This window comes from Petromyzon marinus, chromosome 58 (assembly GCF_048934315.1).
Source record: "Petromyzon marinus isolate PM22_M1 ecotype Great Lakes invasive population chromosome 58, UKy_Petmar_22M1.pri1.0, whole genome shotgun sequence".
Lineage (NCBI taxonomy): Eukaryota > Metazoa > Chordata > Hyperoartia > Petromyzontiformes > Petromyzontidae > Petromyzon > Petromyzon marinus.
In genome coordinates, this window is record NC_133724.1 from 3,250,585 (window position 1) to 3,278,344 (window position 27,760).

At 59.4% G+C, this 27,760-nt stretch overlaps 1 protein-coding gene across 1 annotated transcript in view; it reads left to right on the forward strand.

Moving 5' to 3' along the window:
• SLC25A10 (solute carrier family 25 member 10) overlaps positions 1-23,808 on the forward strand; it is a 33,359-nt gene extending 9,551 nt beyond the window's left edge. The window contains exons 2-11 of the mRNA XM_032976111.2: positions 5,471-5,590; positions 7,744-7,855; positions 9,089-9,137; positions 11,142-11,183; positions 13,142-13,185; positions 14,260-14,330; positions 15,227-15,319; positions 16,117-16,194; positions 21,215-21,271; positions 22,144-23,808. Of these exons, the coding sequence (XP_032832002.1) occupies positions 5,471-5,590; positions 7,744-7,855; positions 9,089-9,137; positions 11,142-11,183; positions 13,142-13,185; positions 14,260-14,330; positions 15,227-15,319; positions 16,117-16,194; positions 21,215-21,271; positions 22,144-22,242 (765 nt within the window). The 3' untranslated portion in view covers positions 22,243-23,808. The remainder of the gene's footprint in view (positions 1-5,470; positions 5,591-7,743; positions 7,856-9,088; positions 9,138-11,141; positions 11,184-13,141; positions 13,186-14,259; positions 14,331-15,226; positions 15,320-16,116; positions 16,195-21,214; positions 21,272-22,143) is intronic.
• The last annotated feature ends 3,952 nt before the right edge of the window (positions 23,809-27,760 follow it).

Below are 27,760 nucleotides of genomic sequence, written 5' to 3' on the forward strand. Positions count from 1 at the left end.
CGCAGGCGGTGCAACTGCAGCGGCCCGCACGTGACATTGGAGGGGGCGGGGCGTAGGGCGGGAATTGGACAGCTGGTCCCCATTTAATTTATTGCACAAGACCACTTGCCTACCACGTGACCCCAAGGGTCTCTATGTGAGTCTATGGGTCTCTGTGTGAGTCTATGGGTCTCTGTGTGAGTCTATGGGTCTCTGTGTGAGTCTATGGGTCTCTGTGTGAGTCTGTGGGTCTCTGTGTGAGTCTGTGGGTCTCTGTGTGAGTCTGTGGGTCTCTGTGTGAGTCTGTGGGTCTTTGTGTGAGTCTATGGGTCTCTGTGTGAGTCTATGGGTCTCTGTGTGAGTCTATGGGTCTCTGTGTGAGTCTATGGGTCTCTGTGTGAATCTATGGGTCTCTGTGTGAGTCTATGGGTCTCTGTGTGATTCTATGGGTCTCTGTGTGAGTCTATGGGTCTCTGTGTGAGTATATGGTTCTCTGTGTGAGTCTATGGGTCTCTGTGTGAGTCTATGGGTCTCTGTGTGAGTCTATGGGTCTCTGTGTGAGTCTATGCGTCTCTGTGTGATTCTATGGGTCTCTGTGTGAGTCTATGGGTCTCTGTGTGAGTCTATGGGTCTCTGTGTGAGTATATGGGTCTCTGTGTGAGTCTATGGGTCTCTGTGTGAGTCTATGGGTCTCTGTGTGAGTCTATGGGTCTCTGTGTGAGTCTGTGGGTCTCTGTGTGAGTCTATGGGTCTCTGTGTGAGTCTATGCGTCTCTGTGTGAGTCTATGGGTCTCTGTGTGAGTCTATGGGTCTCTGTGTGAGTCTATGGGTCTCTGTGTGAGTCTATGGGTCTCTGTGTGAGTCTATGGGTCTCTGTGTGAGTCTTTGGGTCTCTGTGTGAGTCTATGGGTCTCTGTGTGATTCTATGGGTCTCTGTGTGAGTCTATGGGTCTCTGTGTGAGTCTATGGGTCTCTGTGTGAGTCTATGGGTCTCTGTGTGAGTCTATGGGTCTCTGTGTGAGTCTGTGGGTCTCTGTGTGAGTCTGTGGGTCTCTGTGTGAGTCTGTGGGTCTCTGTGTGAGTCTGTGGGTCTCTGTGTGAGTCTATGGGTCTCTGTGTGAGTCTATGGGTCTCTGTGTGAGTCTATGGGTCTCTGTGTGAATCTATGGGTCTCTGTGTGAGTCTATGGGTCTCTGTGTGATTCTATGGGTCTCTGTGTGAGTCTATGGGTCTCTGTGTGAGTATATGGTTCTCTGTGTGAGTCTATGGGTCTCTGTGTGAGTCTATGGGTCTCTGTGTGAGTCTATGGGTCTCTGTGTGAGTCTATGCGTCTCTGTGTGATTCTATGGGTCTCTGTGTGAGTCTATGGGTCTCTGTGTGAGTCTATGGGTCTCTGTGTGAGTATATGGGTCTCTGTGTGAGTCTATGGGTCTCTGTGTGAGTCTATGGGTCTCTGTGTGAGTCTGTGGGTCTCTGTGTGAGTCTGTGGGTCTCTGTGTGAGTCTATGCGTCTCTGTGTGAGTCTATGGGTCTCTGTGTGAGTCTATGGGTCTCTGTGTGAGTCTATGGGTCTCTGTGTGAGTCTATGGGTCTCTGTGTGAGTCTATGGGTCTCTGTGTGAGTCTTTGGGTCTCTGTGTGAGTCTATGGGTCTCTGTGTGATTCTATGGGTCTCTGTGTGAGTCTATGGGTCTCTGTGTGAGTCTATGGGTCTCTGTGTGAGTCTATGGGTCTCTGTGTGAGTCTATGGGTCTCTAGGTGCGCCACGGTGGCGAGATCTTAACTACCTGGTCTGGTGTACAGGAGGTCGTGGGTTCAATACAGACCCTGACGACTGCTTGCGGTGTATTTGGAGTCTGCGTGTTTTTCTCGACCGTCTCTCTCCCCGTGGTCGTGTGGATTTTTCTCAGGGTCCCTCCGCCTCTCCCCCTCCGGAGCTGTTTGGCCGCGATAAATATTCGCGCAACGATAAGCCGCTTCGCTGAGCAATCATTGGCGATAGCCCAAGGGTCACTTCTGAAAGAGACCCGTACCGCTTGGTCAGCGGCGGCGTTCCCATGGTTGAACGAATCGAGTGATGTTTCTCTTGTTAGGTGACGCTATCCCACCGTCGCCGCGTGACTCCACTCAGCGTCCCCACCCGTTGGACCACGTGCCCCTTTGACATTCATCGCCCACACGCCACCGCCGCCGCCGCCGCCGCCGCTGTGCCACTATGGGAACGTGCCGACCCGCACGGGGGATAAAACTGCGCGTCTTTATCATCCCTTCAACGACTGTGCAAACTTTCTCCGCTTCGCGGAGGGATCCCACGCGTTGACCTCTGACCGCGAGGGCGCGGCCGATCGATTTCAGAAGTCGGTCCCGGATTCCCTCCCAAAGTCGGGCAGTCCCCCTCCCCCCGGGGTTGGATTTTGGTGGAGGCATTCAAACCGCGCCACGCCGAGCGCCGACTGCTGATTCGTCAGCCGATGCCGACGCTTGACCCCACCAAAGGTCTGGGGGTCTGTCTGTGAGTCTGGGGTGGGGGGGGGGTCTCTCTGTGGGTCTGGAGGTCTGTCTCTGGGGTTTTCTCTGTGAATCTGGGAATCTCTCTGTGAGTCTTGGGGGCCTCGCTGTGAACCTGGCGGTCTCTCTGGCGGTCTGTCTGTGAGTCTGCGGGTCTCTGTGGGTCTGAGGGTCCCTCTGTGAGTCTGTTGGTCTCTGTGGGTCTGAGGGTCTGTCTGTGAGTCTGTTGGTCTCTGTGGGTCTGAGGGTCTGTCTGTGAGTCTGAGGGTCTGTCTGTGAGTCTGTTGGTCTCTGTGGGTCTGAGGGCCTCTATGTGAGTCTGTTGGTCTCTGTGGGTCTGAGGGTCTGTCTGTGAGTCTGTTGGTCTCTGTGGGTCTGAGGGTCTGTCTGTGAGTCTGTTGGTCTCTGTGGGTCTGAGGGCCTCTATGTGAGTCTGTTGGTCTCTGTGGGTCTGAGGGTCTGTCTGTGAGTCTGTTGGTCTCTGTGGGTCTGAGGGTCTGTCTGTGAGTCTGCGGGTCTCTGTGGATCTTAGGGTCTCTCTGTGAGTCTGTTGGTCTCTGTGGATCTGAGGGCCTCTATGTGAGTCTGTTGGTCTCTGTGGGTCTGAGGGTCTGTCTGTGAGTCTGTTGGTCTCTGTGGATCTGAGGGTCTGTCTGTGAGTCTGTTGGTCTCTGTGGGTCTGAGGGTCTGTCTGTGAGTCTGTTGGTCTCTGTGGATCTGAGGGTCTGTCTGTGAGTCTGTTGGTCTCTGTGGGTCTGAGGGTCTGTCTGTGAGTCTGTTGGTCTCTGTGGGTCTGAGGGTCTGTCTGTGAGTCTGTTGGTCTCTGTGGGTCTGAGGGTCTGTCTGTGAGTCTGTTGGTCTCTGTGGGTCTGAGGGTCTGTCTGTGAGTCTGCGGGTCTCTGTGGGTCTGAGGGCCTCTCTGTGGATCTGAGGGCCTCGCTGTGAGTATGTTGGTCTCTATGGGAGCCTGTGGTACACTCATCGAGTGTACCACAGGCTCCTTGCCAAGCACACTAAGCCACCAGCGTGCGTACAGCAATAGTTAATTTAATAAATCTGCGTGGAGCTTTGACCCACAGCCTGGTGCCGGCCACCCACCCCCTCGTGTGCCGTGCCGGCCTTCATAGGTGCTGCTCGCAAACAGCACTCGTCCCAACAATCTGTTTATGCTATACGGGGGATCTTTTGGCGGGGGGAGGGGGTGGTTAGTAATGAATGTCCAGCTGTTGATTTGCGTTGCCCCCTGCTATACGCGGCGTGGGCCCCCGGCTCTCAGCCCGGCACGGCGTCGCTGCTGCTTCTCGGGTGGGGACCAGACCAGGCGCATTCCACGCCATCTGGTTAAGGGCGATTGTGAAACAGCTTTCAGCCTGGACGAGGCTCTCCTGAAAACGGAGCGTTGGTAGGAGCGGTGCGGTGGTAGGAGCGCTGCGGTGGTAGGAACGGTGCGGTGGTAGGAGCGGTGGTAGGAGCGGTGCGGTGGTAGGAGCGGTGCGGTGGTAGGAGCGGTGCGGTGGTAGGGGCGGAGCGGTGGTAGGTGCGGTGATAGGAAGGAGCGATTGTAGGGGCGGTGCGGTGGTAGGAGCGGTGCGGTGGTAGGGGCGGTGCGGTGGTAGGGGCGGAGCGGTGGTAGGTGCGGTGATAGGAAGGAGCGATTGTAGGGGCGGTGCGGTGGTAGGGGCGGTGCGGTGGTAGGAGCGGAGCGGTGGTAGGAAGGAGCGGTGGTAGGAAGGAGCGGTGGTAGGGGCGGAGCGGTGGTAGGAAGGAGCGGTGGTAGGGGCGGTGCAGTGGTAGGGGCGGTGGCAGTGGCGCTGGCAGTGAGTGTTGAGCTGCTTCACAGGGAGGTGACGAGCGCTCCGTCGCCCAGGAAAATCCCCGCCAAGAGCGTCCGCCCCCCCCCGCGCGACGGTCTTCAGAACGATTGAATAAATAAGTGCACACCTACACTTAAAACTTTCGAGACTTGCAGGAATTCATATTTCTTGTCTCTTTCGGCAAAAGTCTGCGTGGACAGAAAACCAAAGAATAAAAAATAAAAGTAACAAAAATAAATGCGACGTTTTGATGGCGACACAAGCGGCCTGATGGAGACCCGCCGCTTGTGTTGCGATCAAATCGTCGTGGTTTTTTTTTGCTTTTATTTTTTTTATTTTTTCCCTTCTATTTTTTTACGTGACGTTTACCGAAAGAACCAAGATTATGAGTGCACGCCGTTCGTAACTCCACGCGGCGCGTTTTTTTCGTGAAATTGGAAGGTTGCGCGCGCGGGAAACCGGCGCGCAAGCTGGGAACGCGGCGCAGCCACAGTTGCCCGAGCTCTGTCGTCCTACGTTGGGGTCGCCGTTGAACGAGCATTTGGAGATGCGGGGAGGAAACCTGAGTGCCCGGAGAAAACCCCCACGCGAGTGGGGGGCGGGTTGGACGGAGGCAAACAATCCCCCGTTTAGATGGAGGCCGAACAAAGGAATTTTGGCGGTAGCTCTGTGATATCCGCTTCTGTGCGCCGGTTGACCCTGTGGGTGAGTAGCAGTTGACCCTGCGGTTGACCCTGCGGGTGAGTAGCGGTTGACCCTGCGGTTGACTCTGTGGGTGAGTAGCGGTTGACCCTGCGGTTGACCCTGCGGGTGAGTAGCAGTTGACCCTGCGGTTGACCCTGTGGGTGAGTAGCACTTGACCCTGCAGTTGACCATGTGGGTGAGTAGCAGTTGACCCTGCAGTTGACCTTGCGGTTGACCCTGTGGGTGAGTAGCGGTTGACCCTGCGGTTGACCCTGTGGGTGAGTAGCGATTGACCCTGCAGGTGAGTAGCGGTTGACCCTGCGGTTGACCCTGTGGGTGAAGTAGCATTTGACCCTGCAGTTGACCCTGCGGTTGACCCTATGGGTGAGTAGCGGTTGACCGTGCGGTTGACCCTGTGGGTGAGTAGCGATTGACCCTGTGGGTGAGTAGCGATTGACCCTGCGGTTGACCCGGTGTTCCCCCCAGGTCCACCTGCAGACGCAGCAGGAGGTGCGGATGCGCATGAGCTCCATGGCGGTGCACGTGGTGAGGACGCAGGGCGTGCTGGCACTCTACAACGGCCTGAGTGCATCGCTGTGCCGCCAGGTACCAGCTCACCGCTGCCGCGAGCCTGAACCCTGACCCTGAATCTTGACCCTGAATCCTGACCCTGAACCCTGACCCTGAATCCTGACCCTGAACCCTGACCCTTAATCCCGACTCTGAACCCTGACCCTGAATCGTGACCCTGAATCTTGACCCTGAATCCTGACCCTTAATCCCGACCCTGAACCCTGACCCTGAATCGTGACCCTGAATCTTGACCCTGAATCCCGACCCTGAACCCTGACCCTGAATCTCGATCCTGAACCCTGACCCTGAACCCTGACCCTAAACCCTGACCCTAAACCCAGATCCTGAACCCTGAACCCTGACCCTAAACCCTGATCCTGAACCCTGACCCTGAATCTCGACCCTGAATCTCGACCCTGAATCGTGACCCTGAATCTTGACCCTGAATCGTGACCCTGAATCGTGACCCTGAATCGTGACCCTGAATTCCAACTCCGAATCCTGACCCTGAATCTGAATTCCGACTCCGAATCCTGACCTTCGAATCGTCCAATCGAACCTGTAGACTATAGCCACTCCACAGCCTCCCCCCCCCCCCCCAACCCGCCCGGCCCCCCATTTTGCCCATCATCTCTCCCCCCCCCCCCGCCCCTCGGGCACGGGTTCTGCCCATCCGCACGTGGTCCACCAACCCCCGGGCCCGCTGCGCCGGGGTGACGCCCGCCCCGCTGGTTGTGTAACCGTTGCGTAAGCGACCGCCGCCGTGGACGCGGCCCGGCGCCCCCGCCCCGCCACCGCAACACAGGGCGGAAGTGGGGGAGGGGTTTGGCTCTCGGCCAAAGGGGCGGCGGCAGTGGGAGAGGCGTGGCGGTGTGCGGTGGGGGGTGGCTTGTGGCGGGTTGTTGTTGCGGCGTGCGTCCGTAATGAATGAAGTGGGTTTGGTGGTGGAGTTGTGGGTTGCGATGGTGGGTGGGGGGTGGGGGGTGGGGGGAGTGTGTCGGCCCCGGGCCGAGGAGAGAGGCAGTGCGGCCGCGGGATGCCGGGGATTAGCCCGCGGGCACGAGGACGCTCAGCCGCGTGTTGCGAGACGTTGGCTACCTACCTCGCCCGCTGTACAGGAGGTTCGTGGGTTCGATGCCCACCCCTGACGCCTGCTGCTGCTGCTGCTGTATATTTGGAGTTTGCGTGTCTCTCTTAATCTCATCATCATCATCACGGTGGCTAGGAGACGTTGGCTACCTACCTCGCCCGGTACGCAGGAGGTCGTGGGTTCGATGCCCACCCCTGACGCCTGCTGCTGCTGTATATTTGGAGTTTGTGTGTCTCTATGATCTCATCATCATCATCACGGTGGCTAGGAGACGTTGGCTACCTCGCCTGGTGTACAGGAGGTCGTGGGTTTGATCCCGACCCCTGATGCCTGCTGCTGCTGCTGTATATTTGGAGTTTGCGTGTCTCTCTTAATCTCATCATCATCATCATCATCACGGTGGCTAGGAGACGTTGGCTACCTCGCCTCGTGTACAGGAGGTCGTGGGTTCGATGCCGACCCCTGACCCCTGCTCTATATTTGGAGTTTGCGTCTCTCTCTCTCTCTCTCTCCGTGGTCACGTGGACTTTTCTCCCGGTCCTCCGGTTTTTCCACACACATTTAGAATCAACGTCACGCGCGTCGAGTATTCGGCTGCGATGAATTTCCACGCAATGATAATAGCACTTCGATGAGTTACCATTTGTGGCCAGGTCGCTTCTGAAAAATAGCTGCATAGCTCAGTGCGCTTTGCCTGGTAATATAAAAAAAATAGTTCAGTCTTCGTGTCTGTGTGTTCTCACCACTACACCACCACTCCCCCCCCCTCCCCCCCCCCATGCCCATTATTGCGGGGAGCGGTAGTGGAGCCGCGCTACGAACCCGGCGACCCGAGTTCGATTCCCGCTCACGGCCAACATCGCGGATGATTGTTTTAACTGGTCCATGCGCTTGCCCCGAGGTCGGATTCTGCCTCAAATGAGTACCTGGTGCGGTGGGTAAAACGTCGTCAGCGGGGAGACAAAGGCGGCCGGGCGTGATTCTGGCCAGCCTCCCCGTCGTGTGCCTTCGTAGGTGCCCGCTGCTCACGGATCCAGCACTCGCCCCGACAGCCCGTTGAGGCTACACGGGGGACCTTTGTCTCTGTGTCGCGCAGCTCACCTACTCGCTGGCTAGGTTCGCGATCTACGAGCGGGCGCGCGAGTTCGTGGGGAGGGACGGTCGGAACCCGCCCTTCCACACCAAGGTGTTGATCGGCGCCCTCGGGGGTGAGAGCAGCACTCGCCAAACTCGCCCACCTTGCTCGCTCACTCGCTCACTCGCCCGTCCGCCCGCTCGGCCGCCCCGCTCACTCGTCCACTCCCTCGCCCGCTCACCCACCCGCTCGCCAAACTGCTCACTCACCCACTCGCCAAACTCGCTCACCTTGCTCGCTCACTCGCTCGCTCACTCACTCACTCGCCTGCCCGCTCACTCGGCCGCCCCGCTCACTCGTCCACTCCCTCGCCCGCTCACCCACCCGCTCGCCCACCTGCTCACTCACCCCACTCGCCAAACTCGCCCACCTTCCTCGCTCGCTCGCTCAGTCACTCACTCACTCGCCTGCCCGCTCGCTCGGCCGCCCCGCTCACTCGTCCACTCTCTCGCCCGCTCACCCACCCGCTCGCCCACCTGCTCACTCGCCCACTCACCAAACTCGCCTACCCACTCACCTGCTCACCCACCCACTCGCTAAACTCATCCTCCCGCTCACTCACCCACTCACCAAACTCACCTACCCACTCACCTGCTCACCCACCCACTCGCTCAACTCATCCGCTCGCTCACCCAATCACCAAACTCACCCACTCACTCACCTCCTCACCCATCCACTCCCCCACCCACTCACACATCCACTCACCCACCCAACTACTCGCTCGCCCACTCATTTTCTAGCTCGCTTACCAAACTCACTCACCCACCCACCCACTCACTCGTTCGCTCGCTCGCTCACCTGCTCGCTCACTTACTCACCCACCCTCTCACTCATTCACTCACCAAACTCACTCACTCACTCGCCTGCCTGCCTGCTCATTCACCCGCCCCGCTCACTCGTCCACTTCCTCACCCACTCATCCACCCGCTCACCCACCCGCTCACCCACCCGCTCACCCACCTGCTCACTCACCCACTCACCAAACTCACCTACCCACTCAACTGCTTACCCACCCACTCGCTCAACTCACTCTCCCGCTCACTCACCAAATCACCAAACTCACCCACTCACTCGCCCCCTCACCCACCCACTCACCCACCCACTCACCCACCCACTCACCCACCCACTCACCCACCCACTCACACATCTACACACCCACTCACCCAACCACTCGTTCGCTCATTCACTCACTCACCCACTCGCTCACCTGCTCGCTCACTTCACCCACCCTCTCACTCATTCACTCACCAAACTCACTCACTCTCTCGCTCACCCTGCCGCTGTGGCACGTGTGTCCGCACTGCAGGGTTCAGTGGGGGCCTCATCGGCACGCCGGCTGACTTGGTGAACGTACGGTGAGTCCACAGCCCTGGCTCGGGGTGAGCGAGGGAGCGAGTTGGCTGGCTCATTGAGTGAGTGGGCGAGTGAGCAAGCGAGTGAGCAAGCGAGTGAGCAAGTGAGTGAGCGAGTGGGCGAGCGGGCGAGTGGTTGAGTGGAGGAGTGAGTTTGCAGGTGGAGGAGTGAGTGGTTGAGTTTGTGGTTCGTTAAGTGGGCGAGTGGATGAATGAGTGGGTCGGTGGGTGAGTGAGTAAGCGGGTGAGCGGCTGAGTGAATGGGTTAATTCGTAGGTGAGAGGTTTAATGAGTGGGTGAGTGAGTAGGTTGGTGAGCGAGTAAGTGAGTGCGTGAGTGAGTAGGTTGGTGAGCGAGTGAGTGAGTGAGTAGGTTGGTGAGTGAGTGAGTGAGTAGGTTGGTGAGCGAGTGAGTAGGTGGGTGAGTAGGTTGGTGAGCGAGTGGGTGAGTGAGTAGGTTGGTGAGCGAGTGAATGCGTGAGTGAGTAGGTTGGAGAGCGAGTGAGTAGGTGGGTAAGCGAGTAGGTTAGTGAGCGAGTGAGTGAGTGAGTAGGTTGGTGAGCGACTGAGTAGGTGGGTAAGCGAGTAGGTTGGTGAGCGAGTGAGTGAGTGAGTAGGTTGGTGAGCGAGTGAGTGAGTGAGTAGGTTGGTGAGCGAGTGAGTAGGTGGATAAGCGAGTAGGTTGGTGAGCGAGTGAGTGGGTGAGTGAGTAGGTTGGTGAGCGAGTCAGTGCGTGAGTGAGTAGGTTGGTGAGCGAGTGAGTGCGTGAGTGAGTGAGTAGGTTGGTGAGCGAGTGAGTGAGTAGGTTGGTGAGCGAGTGAGTGCGTGAGTGAGTAGGTTGGTGAGCGAGTGAGCGAGTGTGTGGGTGAGCGAATAGGTTGGCAAGTGAGTGAGTGGGTGAGCGAGTAGGGTGGTGAGCGAGTGCTTGAGTGAATAGGTTGGTGAGCGAGTAGGTTGGTGAGCGAGTGAGTGGATGAGTGAATAGGTTGGTGAGTGAGTGAGTGGGTGAGCGAATAGGTTGGTGAGCGAGTAGGTTGGTGAGCGAGTGAGTGGATGAGTGAATAGGTTGGTGAGTGAGTGAGTGGATGAGCGAGTAGGTTGGTGAGTGAGTGCTTGAGTGAATAGGTTGGTGAGCGAGTAGGGTGGTGAGCGAGTGCTTGAGTGAATAGGTTGGTGAGCGAGTGAGTGGGTGAGCGAGTAGGGTGGTGAGCGAGTGCTTGAGTGAATAGGTTGGTGAGCGAGTAGGTTGGTGAGCGAGTGAGTGGGTGAGTGAGTAGGTTGGTGAGCTAGTAGGTTGGTGAGCGAGTGAGTGAGTAGGTTGGTGAGCGAGTGAGTGAATGAGTGAATAGGTTGGTGAGCGAGTAAGTGGGTGAGTGAGTAGGTTGGTGAGCGAGTGAGTGAGTAGGTTGGTGAGCGAGTGAGTGAATGAGTGAATAGGTTGGTGAGCGAGTGAGTGGGTGAGCGTGTAGGGTGGTGAGCGAGTGAGTCAGTGTGTGAGCGAGTAGGTTGGTGAGCGAGTGCGTGGGCGAGTAGATTGGTGAGTGAGTGAGCGAGTAGGGTGGTGGGTGAGCGAGTAGGTTGGTGAGTGAGTGACTGGTTGAGCGAGTAAGTTGATGTTTGGGAGAGTAGGTTGCGGAGTGAGTGGGTGAGCGAGTGAGTGGGTGACGGAGTAGGGTGGTGAGTGAGTGAGTAGGTTGGTGGGGTGTTTCACTCGGCTGTGTATGGGGGAGCGGTAATGCAGTGGTCACCGCACTGTGCTTCAGACACGGTGGCCCCAAACAGATTCCCACTCACGGCCGACATCGGTGGGCATTTTCTTAACCATTCCCTGGGCTTCCTTGAACGTGACTCAGCATTGCCCCTGGGATTCCTTGAACGTGACTCAGGATTGCCACAGTGCCGGCCTTCATGGGTGCTGGTCGCGAACGGGCACTTGCCCCAGCAGCTTGTGCAGGCTACATGGGGGACCTTTCTCTGTATCTGTGTGCGTCTGTGTGTGCACCTGCAGGATGCAGAATGACATCAAACTGCCACTTGACCAGCGACGCAAGTAAGTTCTGACCCTTGACCCCCCCTCCACCTTTGACCTTCGGGGGAAGGGCATTCATTTTTCATAATTAAGCTGTTGAGGTTTGCAATGCCGCGTGACCAGTCCATGCCTATCTCTAGGTGTTCCACCAACCCCTGACCACCACCACCACCACCACCGTGACAATCAACACGATCACTGCCAGTATTTCTGCCATCACCACCACCACGGCCACCACCTCATCACCATCACGATTATAATCATTTAGCAATACCAGCATCATCATCATCATCACGACAACCACCATCACACTCACCACTCTCACCACTATCACCATCACCACCTTAACCGCCGCCATCGCCATCACCACCTTAACCACCGCCACCGCTGCCCAGAGCCCACGGCAGTTAATGCCACGGTCGGTGCGAGGTCACGTTTCGCGACGTTGATGACCGTTGCCCGTGAACCTCGCGATCGCATGTCGCGAATTATTAGATTGCTGCTGCTGTTGTTGTTGTTGTTGTTTTCCGTGCCCTAACCGAATCTGTCCCGGCATGAATAGCGGTCTGCTCGGAGCTTCTCTCTACGGGGGGGGGGGCGGGCGGGGGGCGGGGGGGCGGGGGACCCTTTCGCCAGTGTCGAGTTGCTTCGAACGATGACGAAAAGGCTTGAACACCTCCTGAAGACGTCCGCATGAACCAAGTTCATGCCGCCTATCGCACGGCACCGAGGCTGCGTTCACCACACGGGCTTTTGTGCGGTGACCTACGACACGCCGAGCGGGGGTTGGGGAGGGGGAGGGGGGCGGCGCGGGGCGCGCACGACCCCCCAAACGCGTTTGAGCCGAACACGCGACACGCCAGTGCCATTGGACCTCCCGGTAACAACAAAAAAACTCGGGTTCGTAAATGGGAGCGGCGGCGCCGCCCGGCACGGCCAGAAGCCAAACGACGGCCGCTGCCGTGGGCTCCCGATTTACCCGTCGCGTTCGTCCGCGCGTCACCGAGCGTCAGAGGTCGGTGACCATCAGAGGGGTGGTCCCCTCCCGCCCCCTCCTCCCGCCCCCTCCTCCCGCCCCCTCCTCCCCCTCCACTTCCCCCGAGCAAGCGGCGCTTCGTGGAAACGCGGTGCGAGGCGAACCCACCGACCTCGCCGGTGATGAGCACCACATGGCCGCCTCTGATACCGCCGCCGCCGCTGTCGACAGTGGGTGACGATGATGGCGGTGGTGGTGGCGGTGATGGTGGTGGTGGTGGCGGGATTAGTGGCGCTGGTGGCGATGGCGGTGGTAGCGGTATCAGTGGGTGGTGGTGGTAACGGTGGTAGTGGTGGTGATGGTGGTGGTGGCGATGGCGGTGGTGGTGGCGGTATCAGTTGATCGTGGTGGCCGTGGTGGTAGTGGCGGGTGGTGGCGGTCGTAGTGGTATCAGCGGGGTGGTGGTGGTGATGATTGTGGCAATGGCGGTGGTGGCGGCGGCGTGTATCGGTGATCGTGGTGGTAGTGGCGGTGGTGGCGATGGCGGTCGTAGCGGTATCAGTGGGTGGTGGCGGCGGTGGTGGAAGTGGCGGTGGCGACGTTTGGCCGCGTCGGCACGGCGTGTGGGAGCCATGTGGTTCTCATTGCCGAGGTTGCGCAGCGTCCAGTACCGCCGTCCCGCCAACTCCCCCGCCTTTCAGCTCTCGCCGTGTGACACTGCGGGGTTTCACAACGCCGCTCTGTCTCTCTCTCTCTCGCTCTCTCTGCACGCCCCTCACGGCCGACGACGACCGGCCCTGGGGCCTTCCCCCCCCCCCCCCCCCCCCCGCCACCCAGGTCGGCCCGGCCTCAAAACGAGTGCCCGGTGCGGCCCGTGGTGCATCAGCGCCGCGGCCGTGTGGCGGCCGGCCGCACCAGCCCCTCAAACGCACGCGGCGCCCCAAACCGTCGGTAACGGGCTGTGTGTGCGTGTGATGACCGTCTGCGTGTCTCTCTCTTACAGCTACAAGCACGCCATCGACGGCATTTACCGGGTGGCCAAAGAAGGTGAACCCTACGGTGCCACCGATCGGCACGCCACGCCACGCCACGCCACGCCACACGCGAGCACAAAGACAAAGGTCCCCCGTGTGTAGCCTTTAACAGACTGTCGGGGCAAGTGCTGTTGGCGAGCAGCACCGTACGAAGGCCGGCACCGCGCCCCATTGCTCGTGTTTTTACACACCACACGAGGTTCTTAAATTCAAGCTCACGGCCAACGCCAGTGACGATTCTCTGAACCGGTCCTGGGCCTACCCCTAGGTCGACTCGGCCTCAAATGAGCACCTGGTGCGGTGTGTTAACATCGCCGCTAGAGAGACAAAGGCGGTCGGGCGTGGTGCTGGCTACTCGCCCCCATAATGTGCCGTGCCGGCCTTCATGGGCGCTCACTCGGAGCACTTGCCCCAATATCCTGTTAAGGCTACACGGGGGACCTTTGTCTTTGTTTTGCCCTCCCCCTGTCCCTGCGTCTTGTGAAACCGTGTCCCCGTGTCTCGATTTCTCCTATGTCACTGTGACCCCATGTCCCCCTGTGTCCCCATGTCTTTATGACTCGATGTCCCCGTGTCTCCATGTCTGTGATCCCGTGCCCCCGTGTCCCCGTGTCTCTTTGTCCCCCATGTCCCCGTGACCCCGCGTCTCCACGTCTGACCCCGCGTCTCCACGTCTGACCCCGTGTCTCCACGTCTCCATGCCCCCCCCCCCCCGTGCCCTTGTGTCTCCGTATACCCCTGAGTCTCCACGTCTGACCCCGCGTCTCCACGTCTGACCCCGAGTCTCCACGTCTGACCACGTGTCTCCACGTCTGACCCCGTGTCCTTGTGTCTCCGTATACCCCCGTGTCTCCACGTCTGACCACGTGTCTCCACGTCTGACCCCGTGTCCTTGTGTCTCCGTATACCCCCGAGTCTCCACGTCTGACCCCGTGTCTCCACGTCTGACCACGTGTCTCCACGTCTGACCACGTGTCTCCACGTCTGACCACGTGTCTCCACGTCTGACCACGTGTCTCCACGTCTGACCACGTGTCTCCACGTCTGACCCTGTGTCTCCGCGTCTGACCCCGTGTCTCCCTGGCAGAGGGCATCAGGAAGCTGTTCAACGGCGCTACAATGGCAGCGAGCCGTGGGGCGCTGGTCACGGTTGGACAGGTACGGCCACCGCCGCTACCGCCGCTACCGCCGCTACCGCCGCTACCGCCGCTACCGCCGCTACCGCCGCCACCGCCGCTACCGCCGCTACCGCGATTCGCCGCCCGCCACTTCTCCGCTGCTGGATGAAAGCTTCCACTTCCCCGGGGGGGGGGGGGGGGGTGGCGGTGCCTTGTGCCGTGGTCTCGCGACGCAAATGTTCCGCCACGCGCGACGTCTACTCGTGTGACGATCACGGTGGCCTCCTCCTCTCATCCATGTGATGCGAGTGGTGTGTGTGTGCGTGCGTGCGTGCGTCTGTGCGTGCATGCATATGTATCTGGACGGGGAGCGGAAGTGCAGCGGTTAGCGCCACCGCCCTACGAACCCGGCGACTCGAGTTGGATTACCCGCTCGTGACCGATAACAGCGACGATTATTTGAACCGATCCTAGGCCCGCCCTCGGTGAACTCGGTGCAGCATGGGGAGCGGTGGTGTAGCGGTTAGCGCTACGCTGCGCTATGAACCCGGCGACACGGGTTCGATTCCCGCTCACGGCCAACATCAGTGACGATTATCTGAACCGGTCCCGGGCCTCCCCTAGGTCGGCTCAGCCTCAAATGAGTACCCGGTGCAGTGTGTAAACATCGCTACTAGGGAGACAAAGGCGGTCGGGCGTGGTGCTGGCCACCCACCCCCTCGTGTACCGTTCCGGCCTTCATAGGTGCTCGCTAACAGCACTTGCCCCTGCAGTCTGTTAAGGCTATACGGGGGATCTTTGTCTTTGTATGTGCGTGTGCGTGCGTGCGTGTGCGTGCGTGCGTGTGTATGCGTGTGTGCGCGTGTGTGTGTGTGTGCGTGCGTGCGTGTGTATGCGTGCGTGCGTGCATGTGTGTATGTGTGCGTGCGTGCGTAGCTCTCGTGCTATGACCAGGCCAAGCAGCTGGTGTTGGCGACGGGGCTCATGGGAGACAACATCACAACGCACTTCCTCGCCAGCTTCCTCGCGGTAAGTCTCCCTGCCGCTCTCCCCTCCGCGCTGCCCTCCCCTCTGATCTGTCCCTCCTCTCTGCGCTCTCTGTCAAATAAACAAATAACACGGCCTTCTGCGAGTGCCCGATTTCAGCAGCATTGGTTAAAAAAAAAATCAACAGCAGAGTCAGGCTTTGGTTGAGCCAACGCTGGTGACGCGCCCAATATTTGACTTCAAGGACCATCGCCATCAACCAACCAACCAACCTACCACCACCACCACCACCACCACAGAACCACCACCCCACCACTAGCCCATTACCACCACCACCACCACCACCATTGCACCACCACCACAGAACCACCAGCCCATTACCACCACCACCACCATTGCACCACCACCACCATAGAACCACCACCCCACCACCAGCCCATTACCACTGCCACCACCATTGCACCACCACCACCACCACCACCATTGAACCACCACCCCACCACCAGCCCATTACCACCACCACCATTGCACCACTACCACAGAACCACCACCCCACCACCAGCCCATTACCACCACCACCACTACCATTGCACCACCACTACCATAGAACCACCACCCCACCACCAGCCCATTACCACCGCCACCGCACTTCCATCATCACTACCACCATCCCACCATCGCACAACCACCACCACCACCACCACCCCACCATTATCACCCCACCACCACTGCACCAGCACTACCACCACCACTCGACCACTACCACCCTCCCCCCCCCGTGCAGGCTCCACGGGGCGTCTTAACCCCTGTGTGTGTGTGTGTGTGGGCGTGTGCCGCAGGGGGGCTGCGCTACTGCGCTGTGCCAGCCGTTCGACGTGCTCAAGACGCGGCTGATGAACTCGCACGGGGAGTACCGGGTGAGTGTGTCACGGTGCCACGCGGCCTGCGCTGACGGACACAACAACGCACACACGGTGGACACACGGTGGACACACGGTGGACACGCCGATGGACACACGGTGGACACGCCGATGGGCACGCCGATGGGCACGCCGATGGGCACGCTAAAACTAAAAGCTTTTGTTTATTTTACCAGGTAAGGCCCACTGAGCTATGTAGCTCGTTTTCCGAACCGACCTGGCCACAGATGATAGCTCAACGAAGTGGCTTATCACGTGGAATTTTATAGCAGATGAATACTCTTAAACGCGTGTTTCTCAATGGGGAGGGAAGAAAAGCGGAGGGACCCAGAGGAAAATCCACGCTACCATGGGGGGGAGAGAGACACGCCAACTCCAAATATACAGCAGCAGGCGTCAGGGTTTGGATCGAACACACGACTTCCTGTATACCAGGCGAGGTAGTTAACATCTCACCACGGTGGCGAGATACTGCAGGGAAACGTTTAAAATGATTGATTGATGGAGAGAGACACACAGAGAGAGCGACAGAGAAAGAGAGAGGGTGAGAGAGAGAGCGAGAGCGGTGATGGACAAAGTTCAGTGGCCCTGAGCTGCAGTCGAGTTTGGGCTCTTAAAGGTCACACTTTGAGTCTGGTCTTTGCAGCGAGGTGTATTTTTTCAAGGCTACGAAGTAATAGCTGTAAAGCAGATCTTGTCTTATCAGTTGCACGTCATCCAATCTCGAGCCTGCGGCTGTAGAGAATTGGCTCGTTGGCATGGAGTTGAACGTCAGAATGGTAATGTGCTCGACGCGATATGATCACTATTATTATTATGATGATGATGATTCGCACAGATTGGGAATGGGATAGCACCGAGCGCTGAACCCCGTGGGGGCGGGGGGTGGGGGGGGTGGGGGGACACCTTGCGCCGAGTGGAGCGCAGCCGAAGAGCGTGGCGGGTCCGTCTCCCCGGTGCCGTACCCTGCCGACCGAAAACCCCTTCGCGAACCGCTCCGTCGCCTTCGTGATCTTCGTCACGAACGGCTTTGCGCTCCTCCGTCGCGTTTCGTCACGACGGAGGGCGGACTCGGGTAGCACGGATCGGAGGATGCGGACGGGTACGACGTCACCGATCGACGCCTTCGCCGAGTCTGGCTGGCGGTCGGACTCGGGGGGGGGGGGGGGGGGCGAGAACATTTGCGGGTGGACTTGAATCCGTCTGAAGAGCCCCCCGGCATCACACTGGAAGATCCCACCGTGTCCGTCCTGCGCTCACTTGAGCTGCATGGTCTTCCCGTTGCCGAACGAATGCGTTGTAAGGGTCCCCGCTTGTTACGCACAGAGCGCTCGTCTCAAAGGATTTCGCCAAGGGCCATAACCCGTCGCCACGCCAACTCCGGTAGCAGCAGCAGCAGCAGCAAGCAGCGGCATTTTTGGCTCGGCCGTCGAGCAAACGCGCGGTGGTCACCGCATCGCGCGGCGCTTTCGGGTTCACTTCCGCGGCCGTCTGGAACGCTCTTCCTTCTGATGTTAGGAAGCCATTGGGCGCTATGCACTTTTCAATCCGCTGGATTGAAAACTAATTTCTTAAGGGCTGCCGTCCGTGTTTAGTTTCTTGCCCTTCTCCCGCACCTCCGATTAGCACGGTTGGGCTATGTGCGGTGTGAAAGAAGTTCACCATGCGTACATCCAAAGACTGCTGATCGGATGTTCGTCCTGTTGTCAAGGTGTCCAGATTTGTGGTCTAACAAAGTGTAGCCACCGCCACCGCTACCGACGCCACCGCCGCCACCTTCGCCATCACCGCCACCACCGCCACTACCGCCACCACCACCGCCACCACCTTTGCCACCACCTTTGCCACCACCTTTGTCACCAGCACCATCACCGCCACCGCCGGCGCCACCGCCGGCGCCACCGCCGCCTCCCAGCTCTCTTCAAGCCCTTGACGTAGTGAAGTCAAATTCTTTCGGGGCGGGGAGAACCCCGGACCGGGTGTGGGAGGGGAGAGCGATGAGGGAAGACTTGTTGTGGTTTTAAAAAAAGAAGATAGTTGCCGCGCGGCGGACAGAGCGTCAGCGTTGCCACTGCCGTGCCTAGAAACGGACTCCGGACAGGGGGAGCAGGAGGGGGGGGGAGGATTCAGTCGCAAGTCTTCAGAAGTAAAATCTTTTTAGTTTTTTCGGTAAAGTCACGTTGAAGAGAAACAACAAAATATATATAAAACAATATATGTTTTATATATATTTTGTTATTTTGTTGTTTCTCTTCAACGTGACTTTACCGAAAAAACTAAGAATATGAATTACTGCAGTCACGAAAGCTTTAAATCAAAATTTAAAATCTTTTTGTTTGTTTACCCATCGGACCGAGGATATTTGACGTCGCGTTCGGAGCTCTCCGCCTGGTGTGGCCTTTAGTGCACCCCCCCCCCCCCCCATCATCATCATCATTGTGCTGTCACGAACCCCCAATGGTTTCAAATGTGTGGAGGCACCTCCTCCTCGCGCGCGCTGATGATGTCTCATCGCGCCGCTCGCACACTCACCACGCTCACCGCTCGCACTCACCGCTCACACTCGCCACGCTCACCGCTCACACTCACCGCTCACACTCGCCACGCTCACCGCTCGCACTCACCGCTCACACTCGCCACGCTCACCGCTCACACTCGCCACGCTCACACTCGCCACGCTCACCGCTCGCACTCACCGCTCACACTCGCCACGCTCACCGCTCGCACTCACCGCTCACACTCGCCACGCTCACCGCTCACACTCACCGCTCACACTCGCCACGCTCACCGCTCGCACTCACCGCTCACACTCGCCACGCTCACCGCTCGCACTCGCCACGCTCACCGCTCGCACTCACCGCTCACACTCGCCACGCTCACCGCTCGCACTCACCGCTCACACTCGCCACGCTCACCGCTCACACTCACCGTTCGCACTCACCGCTCACACTCGCCACGCTCACCGCTCACACTCACCGCTCGCATTCGCCACGCTCACACTCGCCACGCTCACCGCTCGCACTCACCATGCTCACCGCTCGCACTCGCCACGCTCACCGCTCGCACTCACCGCTCACACTCGCCACGCTCACCGCTCGCACTCACCACGCTCACCGCTCACACTCACCGCTCACACTCGCCACGCTCACCGCTCACACTCGCCACGCTCACCGCTCGCACTCGCCACGCTCACCGCTCACACTCACCGCTCACACTCGCCACGCTCACCGCTCACACTCGCCACGCTCACCGCTCACACTCGCCACGCTCACCGCTCACACTCACCGCTCGCATTCGCCACGCTCACACTCGCCACGCTCACCGCTCGCACTCGCCACGCTCACCGCTCGCACTCACCGCTCACACTCGCCACGCTCACCGCTCGCACTCACCGCTCGCACTCGCCACGCTCACCGCTCGCACTCACCGCTCGCACTCGCCACGCTCACCGCTTGCACTCGCCACGCTCACCGCTCACACTCACCGCTCACACTCGCCACGCTCACCGCTCACACTCGCCACGCTCACCGCTTGCACTCGCCACGCTCACCGCTCGCACTCACCGCTCACACTCGCCACGCTCACCGCTCGCACTCACCGCTCACACTCGCCACGCTCACCGCTCACACTCGCCACGCTCACCGCTTGCACTCGGCCCGCTCATCGCTCGCACTCACCGCTCACACTCGCACTCACCGCTCACACTCGCACTCACCGCTCACACTCGCCACGCTCACCGCTCGCACTCGCCACGCTCACCGCTCGCACTCACCGCTCACACTCGCCACGCTCACCGCTCGCACTCACCGCTCACACTCGCCACGCTCACCGCTCACACTCGCCACGCTCACCGCTCGCACTCGCCACGCTCACCGCTCGCACTCGCCACGCTCACCGCTCGCACTCACCGCTCACACTCGCCACGCTCACCGCTCGCACTCACCGCTCACACTCGCCACGCTCACCGCTCGCACTCACCGCTCACACTCGCCACGCTCACCGCTCGCACTCACCGCTCACACTCGCCACGCTCACCGCTCGCACTCACCACGCTCACCGCTCGCACTCGCCACGCTCACCGCTCGCACTCACCACGCTCACCGCTCGCACTCACCGCTCACACTCGCCACGCTCACCGCTCGCACTCACCACGCTCACCGCTCGCACTCACCGCTCACACTCGCCATGCTCACCACCGACACTCGCCGCTCACACTCGCCACGCTCACCGCTCGCACTCGCCACGCTCACCACCGACACTCGCCGCTCACACTCGCCCATTACTGCGGGTGGCAGGGATCCAGCACAGTGCCCAGCCTCTGCTGTTGCTGCTACTGATTGTGGTGATGGTGGTGGCGGTGGTGGAGAAGAGGTGGATTCATTGGGTACGGGAGGATGTGGAGCTGAGTGGACTTGCCGACGACCGGTACCAGCGGTGTTAAGATCGGCCTCTGCGGAGGAGGCTCGTGAATGACGCTGCTGCTGCTGCTGCTGGGCAGTTGGAGGCAGTCGCCCTCCAGCAACAACGGAGGGCGGAGGAACGGCGCTCACAACAACGAGCGGAGCGCCGGGTGGCTAGGATGGAGCAAAACCGGCACAGTAGGGGGGTACACAAGCTGGTGGTGCATCTACCGGTCACCTCAGCCAACCCATGGTACCTGCTGGGTCTGTCCCGTGACCTCCACCTGTCAGCGAGCCTTCGAGGCTCCACGTGGTCTGAACGTGCACCTGGCCTGGCACAGGGGCCGTGGTGACGTCACCGTCACTGAGTGGTGGAATGCCGGCCGTTGTTGTCTGTGTGTGCACTCATTTCCTGTGTGTCTGTGCGGTGTCTGTGCGGTGTCTGTGCGGTGTCTGTGCGGTGTCTGTGTGGTGTCTGTGCGGTGTCTGTGCGGTGTCTGTGCGATGTCTGTGCGGTGTCTGTGCGGTGTCTGTGCGGTGTCTGTGCGGTGTCTGTGCGGTGTCTGTGCGGTGTCTGTGCGGTGTCTGTGCGGTGTCTGTGCGGTGTCTGTGTGCAGGGCGTGCTGCACTGCTTCTCTGAGACCGCCCGGCTCGGCCCCTTCGCCTTCTACAAGGTGAGATGCTCCTCCTGCTGCTGCTGCTCCTCCTGCTGCTCCTCCTGCTGCTCCTTCTGCTCCTCCTGCTGCTGCTCCTCCTGCTGCTCCTCCTCCTGCTGCTCCTCCTGCTGCTCCACCTGCTGCTCCTGCTGTTGCTGCTCCTCCTGCTCCTGCTCCTGCTGCTCCTCCTGCTGCTGCTGCTGCTCCTCCTGCTGCTCCTCCTGCTGCTCCTTCTGCTCCTCCTGCTGCTGCTCCTCCTGCTGCTCCTCCTCCTGCTGCTTCTCCTGCTGCTCCACCTGCTGCTCCTGCTGTTGCTGCTCCTCCTGCTCCTGCTCCTGCTGCTCCTCCTGCTGCTACTCCTCTTGCTCCTGCAGCTCCTCCTGCTGCTGCTCCTCCTGCTGGTCCTGCTGCTCCTCCTGCTGCTGCTCCTCCTCGCGGCGTCACGTGGACATTATCCTCACGTCCCCGTGTCTCCATCTCCCTGTGTCCCCACGCCCTCGTGTCCTCACGCTCCCGTGTTCCCGTGTCTCTGTGTCTCTGTCTCTCTGTCTCTCTCTGTGTCCCCGTGTCTCTGTGTCTCTGTCTCTATCTCTGTGTCTCTGTGTCCCCGTGTCTCTGTGTCTCTGTCTCTGTCTCTGTGTCTCTGTGTCCCCGTGTTCCCGTGTCCCCGTGTCTCTGTGTCTCTGTGTCCCCGTGTCTCTGTGTCTCTGTGTCTCTATGTGTCTCTGTGTTCCCGTGTCTCTGTGTCTCTGTGTCTCCGTGTCTCTGTGTCTCTTTGTCTCTCTGTGTCTCTGTGTCTCTGTGTCCCCGTGTCTCTGTCTCTCTCTGTGTCTCTGTGTCTCCGTGTCTCTGTGTCCTCACGCGCCGTGTCCCCGTGTCTCCACGTGCAGGGCTTCGTCCCCGCTGCGATCCGACTCATCCCCCAGACGGTGCTCACCTTCATCTTCCTGGAGCAGCTGAGGTCACACTTTGGCCTCGTGCTCGCGTGAGCCTCACGGAGTGCTCGCGTGAGCGAGTGTCGGAGTGTGGGGTGTGAGTGTGTCAGTGAGTGTGGGAGTGTGGAGTGAGTGTGTCAGTGAGTGTGGGAGTGTGGAGTGAGTGTGTCAGTGAGTGTGGAGTGAGTGTGTCAGTGAGTGTGGGAGTGTGGAGTGTGAGTGAGTGTGTGGGAGAGAGTGTGTGAGAGTGTGGAGTGTATGTGTGTGAGTGAGTGTGGGAGTGTGGAGTGAGTGTGTCAGTGAGTGTGGGAGTGTGGAGTGAGTGTGTCAGTGAGTGTGGGAGTGTGGAGTGTGAGTGAGTGTGTGGGAGAGAGTGTGTGAGAGTGTGGAGTGTATGTGTGAGTGAGTGTGGGAGTGTGGAGTGAGTGTGTCAGTGAGGTGAGGGAGTGTGAGTGAGTGTGTGGGAGAGAGTGTGTGAGAGTGTGGAGTGTATGTGTGAGTGAGTGTGGGAGTGTGGAGTGAGTGTGTCAGTGAGTGTGGGAGTGTGGAGTGAGTGTGTCAGTGAGTGTGGGAGTGTGGAGTGTGAGTGAGTGTGTGGGAGAGAGTGTGTGAGAGTGTGGAGTGTATGTGTGAGTGAGTGTGGGAGTGTGGAGTGAGTGTGTCAGTGAGGTGAGGGAGTGTGAGTGAGTGTGTGGGAGAGAGTGTGTGAGAGTGTGGAGTGTATGTGTGAGTGAGTGTGGGAGTGTGGAGTGAGTGTGTCAGTGAGTGTGGGAGTGTGGAGTGTGAGTGAGTGTGTGGGAGAGAGTGTGTGAGAGTGTGGAGTGTATGTGTGAGTGAGTGTGGAGTGAGTGTGTCAGTGAGGTGAGGGAGTGTGGAGTGTGAGTGAGTGAGTGTGTGGGAGAGTGTGTGAGAGTGTGGAGTGTATGTGTGAGTGAGTGTGGGAGTGTGGAGTGAGTGTGTCAGTGAGTGAGGGAGTGTGGAGTGTGAGTGAGTGTGTGGGAGAGAGTGTGTGAGAGTGTGGAGTGTATGTGTGAGTGAGTGTGGGAGTGTGGAGTGAGTGTGTCAGTGAGTGTGGGAGTGTGGAGTGTGAGTGAGTGTGTGGGAGAGAGTGTGTGAGAGTGTGGAGTGTATGTGTGAGTGAGTGTGGGAGTGTGGAGTGAGTGTGTCAGTGAGGTGAGGGAGTGTGGAGTGTGAGTGAGTGTGTGGGAGAGAGTGTGTGAGAGTGTGGAGTGTATGTGTGAGTGAGTGTGGGAGTGTGGAGTGAGTGTGTCAGTGAGGTGAGGGAGTGTGGAGTGTGAGTGAGTGTGTGGGAGAGAGTGTGTGAGAGTGTGGAGTGTATGTGTGAGTGAGTGTGTGAGAGTGAGTGTGTGTGTGAGAGAGAGTGAGTGTGTGTGGAGGAGTGGCGGTGTAGTGGTTAGTGCACTGCGCTGGGAACCCGATGACCCGGGATCGTTTCCTGCTCAGCCAATGTCGGTGATGAATCCATGAACTGGTCCTGGGCCTCCTCTAGGTCGACTCAGCCTTAAATGGGTAACTGGTACGGTTTGTACGCATGATGCCTGGGGAGACGAAGTCAACAAGGTGTGGTGCTGGTGTTTCCAAACAGCACTGGCCCCAACAGTTTTGTTAAGGCTATCATTGTCTTTGTGTGAGAGTCTGTGATGGTATGGAGAGGAGGCTCGTGAAGGATGCCACTGGCCAATGGGAGGCAGTCGCCCTCCAACAAACGGAGGGGCGACGCTCGCAACAACGAGCGGAGCGCCAAAGCGGCGACAACGCATCAAGTTGGCACCGTAGGGGGGGGCCCACCACGTGGTGCCCTCGGGGTCAGCCATCTCAGTCAGTCGACCCCCAGGGCACCTGCTGGGGTCGGTCCCGTGACCTCCTGTCTGTCGGCAGCGAGCCCTTCGACAGTTCGCGTGTCCTCGGAGTGCACCTAGCCTGGCACAGGCGCCGCGGTGACGTCACCGCCACTTGGTGGCCAATGGTGGCTTGTTGTTGTTGGTGGTGGCTGTCCGAGCTGGGCGGTGTGCTCGTGTTAGGATGGCGTCTGCTGTGCGGTGTGTACGCGATGGAGTAACGGATGTGCGTTGCGTGCGCGTGTCTGTGCGTGCGTGTGTGTGTGATCGTGTGAGTGACGGAGCCCTGCCATGGATTGGCACCACTCCTGATGAGGGTAGCAATTTCCAGTCTGGAGGAAATTAGAATTTAACACAACTAATTACCTTGATACGAATTAACGAATCGAATAATGCCTATTTTTACACATGTAGGGGGACCTGGGTAGGTGTGGTGTAGACGCATTGACTGCCGTTGGATTGTCCGTGCCTACCGGTTTGAGTCGCGGGGACTCGGAGAGACGGGGGCACGGGGATTGCAGAGCTCCAGGCAATGTCGACATGACAGCGTGTACCGACGCAACGTCTCCTGCCTCTGTCCCTGTCTCCCCATCTCTCTGTCTCCCTGTCTCTCTGTCTCCCTGTCTTCCTGGCTTCCCGTCCCCCTGTCTCACAGTCTCCCCATCTGTCTCCCCATCTCTCTGTCTCCCCGTCTCTCTGTCTCCCCATCTCTCTGTCTCCCCGTCTCTCTGTCTCCCCGTCTCTCTGTCTCCCCATCTCTCTGTCTCCCCATCTCTCTGTCTCCCCGTCTCTCTGTCTCCCCGTCTCTCTGTCTCCCCATCTCTCTGTCTCCCCATCTCTCTGTCTCCCCATCTCTCTGTCTCTCTGTCTCGCCATCTCTCTGTCTCCCCGTCTCTCTGTCTCCCCATCTCTGTCTCCCCATCTCTCTGTCTCGCCATCTCTCTGTCTCCCCATCTCTCTGTCTCCCCATCTCTGTCTCTCCATCTCTCTGTCTCCCCATCTCTCTGTCTCCCCATCCCTCTGTCTCCCCATCTCTCTGTCTCCCCATCTCTCTGTCTCCCCATCTCTCTGTCTCCCCATCTCTCTGTCTCCCCATCTCTCTGTCTCCCCATCTCTCTGTCTCCCCATCTCTCTGTCTCCCCATCTCTCTGTCTCCCCATCTCTCTGTCTCCCCATCTCTCTGTCTCCCCATCTCTCTGTCTCCCCATCTGTCTCGCCATCTCTCTGTCTCCCCATCTCTCTGTCTCCCCATCTCTGTCTCCCCATCCCTCTGTCTCCCCATGTCTCTGTCTCCCCATCTCTCTGTCTCCCCATCTCTCTGTCTCCCCATCTCTCTGTCTCCCCATCTGTCTCGCCATCTCTCTGTCTCCCCATCTCTCTGTCTCCCCATCTCTGTCTCTCCATCTCTCTGTCTCCCCATCTCTCTGTCTCCCCATCTCTCTGTCTCCCCATCCCTCTGTCTCCCCATGTCTCTGTCTCCCCATCTCTCTGTCTCCCCATCTCTCTGTCTCCCCATCTGTCTCCCCATCTCTCTGTCTCCCCGTCTCTCTGTCTTCCCATCTCTCTGTCTCCCCATCTCTCTGTCACCCCATGTTTCTGTCTCCCCGTCTCTCTGTCTCCCATCCCTCTGTCTCCCCGTCTCTCTGTCTCCCATCCCTCTGTCTCCCCATCCCTCTGTCTCCCCATCTTTCTGTCCCCCCGTCTCCCTGTCCCCCTTGGTCCCCCTGGTGCACATTCCCGCTACGTCTCGTTGCCTTGGAGTGGGTTCCACTTACGGTGTGGGTCAGTTCATCTGGGGTCGGCGGGCGGGCGGGCGGGCGGGCGGGTCGGTCGGTGGTCGTGTGCGGTTATTCTGAGCGAACGAGAGGGCAGAGGCGGCCGGCGGCGGCGGCTGCGGTGGTGCAGCTTTGAGGGCCCACCCCAAGTGGTGACTCCACTTGACACGCTTCACGCGGGAGGAACGCGCGCACACACTCGCACAACCGCCGCCACCCTCCTTGGAATCCGTTCTTCAATACTTGAACAATCGCCTCGGTGATGCGAGTTATTACTCGTGTGTGTGTGTGTGTGCGCGCGTGCGTGCGCGTTGCGCGCATCGATATGCACGAGGGCAGCTGAGCGTCTCGCTCGTGAGCCTGGGCGGTGGGGAGCGGGGGGGAGGGGAGGGACCCAATCTTTCCGACGGAGCATTGTAAATAAAAAGCCGTAGAGCAAGAGCAGAGTTGTCACGTCCGTGTCGTCAAATCTCTCACATTCCTCCCCGCTTGGAGAAACGACCCGCCGCGCGTGTCGATACCGCCGGAACTGCTCGAGGGGAGAGAGAGTCGCACTCTTTAAAAACCCGCTCCTCGCACGCCGTGGCCGGCTCCCTCGACAATTCAGTCTCGCGGAATGACCGCTGGGTTCTGGTTTCGAAGGGCCGTGCGCTCGCAAGTCGCGCGTGGCGATGTCTCCTGCTGCTGCTGCTGCTGCTGCGGCTGCTGATATCTCGTGGAAACATCTGGAAAATTTAAAAAGCAACTGCAATCTCTGTGACCGCATTGTTGGCTGCTCGCAGAGGGGTTTTGGTCGTGGTGCTGAAACTGCTTTATGCCGACCCCTACTGAGCTCATCCCACCCCTACTGAGCTCATCCCACCCCTACTGAGCTCACCCACCCCTACTGAGCTCATCCCACCCCTACTGAGCTCATCCCACCCCTACTGAACTCATCCCACCCCTACTGAGCTCTCCCACCTCTACTGAACTCATCCCACCCCTACTGAGCTCAGCCCACCCCTACTGACCCCACCCACCCCTACTGAGCTCACCCACCCCTACTGAACTCATCCCACCCCTACTGAGCTCACCCACCCCTACTGAGCTCATCCCACCCCTACTGAGCTCACCCACCCCTACTGAGCTCATCCCACCCCTACTGAGCTCAGCCCACCCCTACTGACCCCACCCACCCCTACTGACCCCACCCACCCCTACTGAACTCATCCCACCCCTACTGAGCTCACCCACCCCTACTGAGCTCATCCCACCCCTACTGAGCTCACCCACCCCTACTGAGCTCATCCCACCCCTACTGAGCTCATCCCACCTTTACTGAGCTCACCCACCCCTACTGAGCTCACCCACCCCTACTGAGCTCACCCACCCCTACTGACCCCACCCACCCCTACTGAGCTCACCCACCCCTACTGAGCTCACCCACCCCTACTGAGCTCACCCACCCCTACTGACCCCACCCACCCCTACTGAGCTCACCCACCCCTACTGAGCTCACCCACCCCTACTGAGCTCACCCACCCCTACTGACCCCACCCACCCCTACTGACCCCACCCACCCCTACTGAGCTCACCCACCCCTACTGAGCTCATCCCACCTCTACTGAGCTCACCCACCCCTACTGAGCTCACCCACCCCTACTGAGCTCATCCCACCCCTACTGAGCTCATCCACCCCTACTGAACTCATCCCACCCCTACTGAGCTCACCCACCCCTACTGACCTCATCCCACCCCTACTGACCCCACCGACCCCTACCGACCCCACCGACCCCTACTGACCCCACCCACCCCTATTGACTCCATCCACCTACTGATCTCACCCACCCCTACTGACGCCATCCACCCTACTCACCCCACCCCCCCCTACTGACCCCACCCACCCCTACCGACCCCTACTGACCCCACCCACCCCTACTGACCCCACCGACCCCTACT